The sequence below is a fragment of the Musca domestica genome, unplaced genomic scaffold (genome assembly GCF_030504385.1).
Source record: "Musca domestica strain aabys unplaced genomic scaffold, Musca_domestica.polishedcontigs.V.1.1 58, whole genome shotgun sequence".
In the NCBI taxonomy this organism is placed as follows: domain Eukaryota; kingdom Metazoa; phylum Arthropoda; class Insecta; order Diptera; family Muscidae; genus Musca; species Musca domestica.
This window is the reverse complement of record NW_026712360.1, coordinates 2,068,065-2,072,552: the sequence shown is the minus strand read 5'-3', so window position 1 is coordinate 2,072,552 and position 4,488 is coordinate 2,068,065. Positions and strand designations below refer to the sequence as shown.

The 4,488-nt window shown below is 41.9% G+C and overlaps 1 protein-coding gene across 2 annotated transcripts; it reads left to right on the top strand.

Moving 5' to 3' along the window:
* The first annotated feature begins 223 nt into the window (after positions 1 to 223).
* LOC131805604 (uncharacterized) lies at positions 224 to 3,358 on the top strand. Of its 2 annotated transcripts, none has more exons than XR_009343719.1 (2): positions 224 to 2,660; positions 3,029 to 3,356. XR_009343719.1 is itself a non-coding variant. In XM_059128964.1 (2 exons), the coding sequence occupies exon 1, from the start codon at positions 1,695 to 1,697 to the stop codon at positions 2,640 to 2,642; it is 948 nt and encodes a 315-aa protein (XP_058984947.1). In that variant the 5' UTR covers positions 224 to 1,694; the 3' UTR covers positions 2,643 to 2,660; positions 3,029 to 3,358. The 2 variants fall into 2 exon arrangements, 1 of the variants encoding a protein (XP_058984947.1); XM_059128964.1 differs by having other exon boundaries at positions 3,029 to 3,358.
* The last annotated feature ends 1,130 nt before the right edge of the window (positions 3,359 to 4,488 follow it).

Here is a 4,488-nt window from a genome sequence, read left to right as displayed (position 1 = left end):
GCAGAGCTAAAGACTAGTGATCTCTGGTGGCAGGGACCTCAATGGCTCAGAATGCCAAAAGACCGTTGGCCATCGTATGAAATCCCAAATGACACAAATTTGGAAGCCAAAACGGCAAAAGTCATGACCCTTTTCGCGGAAAAGGAAGACCCTTTAAAAAATTTCTCCTCTTTATCTAAAATTTATCGCTCATACGCATATGCCCTAAGACTCTGGAAAATACTGGAGTAAATAGACAACACCTTCGCACTTCAGCAAACGACCTTACATCAGAGGAAATCCAAGATGGAAAACGATCTTGTATAATTCGTACACAAAAATTCGTATATGCAGACGAATACAACGCACTTATGAAAAAGACTCAAATTTCTCCTTCAAGTCCTCTGTTGACACTCAACCCATTTCTAGACTCAAAGGGTATTATTAGAGCAAATGGCCGATTGGTACAATCGCCAGCCCTTACCTACAGCGAACGTCACCCAATAATATTACCACATGGCGCAAAACTTAGCAAATTGTTAGTCGAATTCACTCATAAGGTTACTTTACACGGGGGTAATCAATTAATGACCCGAGTATTAAGGTCCGAATTCTGGATATTCGGACTCAAGTCGCTTATCAAACAAACCATACGAAAATGTCGAATCTGCTTAATTCACAAAAAACAAACCCAAACTCAAATAATGGCTTCGCTACCACCTGAACGCACTTTTCTTTCTCGACCCTTTACAAACACAGGGGTAGATTTTGCAGGACCCTTTAACATTAAAAGTTATTCAGGAAGAGCCTGCTTTATTACAAAAGGCTACGTGTGCCTGTTTGTTTGTTTCGCCACTAAGGCTATACATTTAGAACCAACAAGCGATTTGTCGACATATGCCTTTCTTGCCGCTTTTTCTAGGTTTATTAGTCGGCGAGGTTGTCCGTCTTGTATATTTTCGGACAACGGAACAAACTTTGTGGGAGCGGTTGATCTATTAAAGCGAGATAGACTAGCTTTCATGAAGAATATTCAAAATAGCACAATTCAAAATAATTTCACTCAAAATCTTACTTGGAAATTTATTCCTCCTGGTGCTCCGCACATGGGCGGCTTGTGGGAAGCTGGCGTCAAATCATTTAAAACTCATTTACGAAAAAGTATCCCAAAAATGAATTTCACTTTTGAAGAATTTACAACTATTTTATCAAGAATTGAAGGCTGCCTTAACTCACGACCCTTAAGTCCTGCTAGCGACGACCCAAACGACCTTTCCCCTTTGACACCTGGTCATTTCTTAATAGGAACACCTATTCTTACCCCAGCTGAACCAGACATTTCAGATACAGATTTAAGCTTAGTCAATCGTTGGAAAAGACTCAAAGTTATTTCACAATACTTTTGCAACAGATGGAAATTAGAATATCTTCACGAACTTCACAGAAGAACTAAGTGGAAATATGAAAAGGAGAACATCAAAGAAGGAGATTTAGTTGTCGTAAAAGATGATAGATTGGCTCCGCATGAATGGAAGTTAGGTCGTATCGAAAAAACGTATCCAGGTAGTGACCAAAATACCAGGGTTGTAGACATACGGACGGCAAGTGGCAACATTAGCAGACCCATTACAAAAATTGTCAAATTGTTTTCCGACTGACTAGTCGGATTCCCACTCAAAAAAGAATTTAGTACTCGCCTCAATTTCTTTTCAGATATGGCCGCTTACTTGCCTAACCAGGACTGCCGTCTGGACGATCGCAACCGTAGCCCAGACTCACCTGCCCGTCCCACAGCAAGAAGCGCCAATCGACCCATCCATCGTCCCAGTTCCACATCCCCTGAAAGGCGACAGAGAAGTCGATCCGACGTAAGACCCCGCCAACGCCAAGAAAGACCAAGCTACTGGCAATATTCATGTGGGCTCTGCCAAGATGACCATGCCCTCAGTGCCTGTGAGAGGTTCCGCAGACAGACGCCCTTCCAGCGGTATGAGACCGTGGAGCGTCGGGGGTATTGCCGAAATTGCCTGGCGAGAAGTCATTTGGCCCCCGACTGCCCGTCTTTAACTGGTTGCCGGAGATGCAACGACCGGCACCATACCCTATTGCACGGGGCGTCTCAGTTGGACGAGGTATCCCTCAACATCGAGGCCATTACAACCCCAGCCTTCGCATGGGATTTGGTGTTTGTACCAACAGCGATGGTACGCATAACGGCCGAGGGCATGGAGGGGTTCAGTATGCTGCGAGCCATTATTAGCCAATCTGCGACGATGTCTAAGATTTCGTACGCCGCGTTCCGTCGCCTGGGTCTGCAGTCGCGGAACTACAGAGGGGAGCGATTCACCACCTTCACCGTTTCGCCCCGCCGCACAAACTCTACTTGGAGTCTGAAGGTAAATGCGCTAATAATCGAAGACCTGCCCAGACGCATTTACTCAGACCCGATACTTGAAGACCCCACTAGATGCTTTACAAATTACGCCCTTGCTGACCCTGATCCCCGAGGAAATAGTCCAATCGATGTGGAACTGGGAGCGGACACGTACTCCGCCATAAGGAAAGATGGGTGTACAGCAGCTGGAATTGGAGATGTCCTGGCGTACAACACTCAACTGGGCTACGTGTTTGCTGGGCCAATCAAGAACATGCCGAGGAACTGAAGACCGAGGATCCTTATGGTATATTAGAAATGAATACTTACACTTGTCATTCGGGGCCCAGAAAATGTTCATAAAGTTGCTATAAATTTGCCCAACACTGTTGGTTGGATATTTACCGGCGGCCGCATAAATGGCATCATAACAAAATGATGTAAATAATGTAAACATACACACATACATTTATGCAGCCACCGGTAAATTCCAATGCTGAATTCCAATAAATAGGCATCGTCAACAGCCAAAACAGGTTTGATGTGACGATGCAAATTGGAGAATAGTTAGTTCTCACCGAATTTTAAACGCGATCGCAAGTCTCAAGTTTTCCCCCCCGAGTGACAAGTGACAGTGAACAAATAAACGCTAATAACAATTTTTACAAAACACAGTGAACATTCAAAGTACTACAAAAAGCAAAATTACAAAATACAAAAAACATTACAAAATTGTTAAAATATTTTACAAAGACGTTCCAAAACATACAACAAAAAGTGAAATTACTGTACAAAATACATACACCTATATAATAAAACTTAGATGCTAATAGTTGTATTTAAAACTTAAAATCTAATGAACTAAAACTGAATTAAAATTTAAAGTACAAAACTAAGTGAACTAAAACTAAAACTAAACTACATAACTTAAGCTAATTGTGATATATCTAAATTGCACTACCCGAAAATAAAAATAATATACGAGAATAAAAAACAAAACTAATTTTTTACTAATTTCAAAAGGCTCAAAGGCAAAAAAGGTAAGCCTAGAAACAACACGTGTTCACATTTAAATACCAATTTTTATAACACCCCTCAAAAAAGCTACCGGAAGGTCTCCTCGGGTGTTATATTAAATTAAATACCAAACCAGATGAAAAAAAAAAAACGCACACACACTACACAAATTAATGTGGTTATTTTCGCAGATATTTATCAGGACTATAGACCTACACAAGTACACATGCATCCAAAGAGGTATGTGCTGAAGGAAAATGTTCGAACAAAAACCCCATTACCTAAAGGGCTGTGCTTTTTCAGGTCGCTGAGTTTTTAATTGGATTGGATTGGTTACGATTTGATGATATGTTGGCGTGATTTTTTTTCGGAGCCCGAACACACATTTTTTCATATTTCCATAAACAACTTAGTGGAAAAAAAACACAAGGCAGCCACAAATGCAGTATGACCATGTGAGGGAGGTACTTGTGGGAAATTGTGACTATTTTAAGAAAATGTTGAACTTTTATATGTGAATCCATTGATCTGGAAGATGACATTATTCCCAAAAATAGCAAGCAACCATTGAAAGGTTGTAATATGTGTTATTCATTGTCCTGCAATCAATGTGAAATGTGAAATTTATCTGCTAAATAATTTCCGCCCAATTGCATTGGGAACTATGTTCCGAAGTAAGTTTAATGAGGAACACTGGGCGAAAATGGAGGTGATGAGATAACGAGTTCATAGATGAGTTGAGGTGCTCATAGGTAAACTGAGGAATTTAGATGTGAGCAGACGAGCTCGTAGATGAGAGTTGATGACCTCATAGAAGAGCTTACGAACTCAAAGAAGAGCTGACGAGCTCATAGATGAGCTGAGGAGCTCATAGATGAGCTGAAGAGCTAATAGATCAGCTGATGAGCTGGCCAGTCAGCCGAGGATCGCATAGCTAAGCTGGCGAGCTCATAGGTGCCCTAACGAGCTTGGGTAGGTGCTCTGGAGAGTTCAAAGATGAACTGAGGAGATCATAGATGAGCTTCCGAGCTCATAGCTGAGCTGGCGAGCTCATAGATGAGCTTCCGAGCTCATAGCTAAGCTGGCGAGCTCATAGGTGCCCTGACGAGCTGGGAGGT

What these genes read in the sequence shown, in the direction of transcription:
- LOC131805604 (XM_059128964.1), top strand. Translation starts at nt 1,695, where the DNA reads ATGGCCGCTTACTTGCCTAACCAGGACTGCCGTCTGGACGATCGCAAC.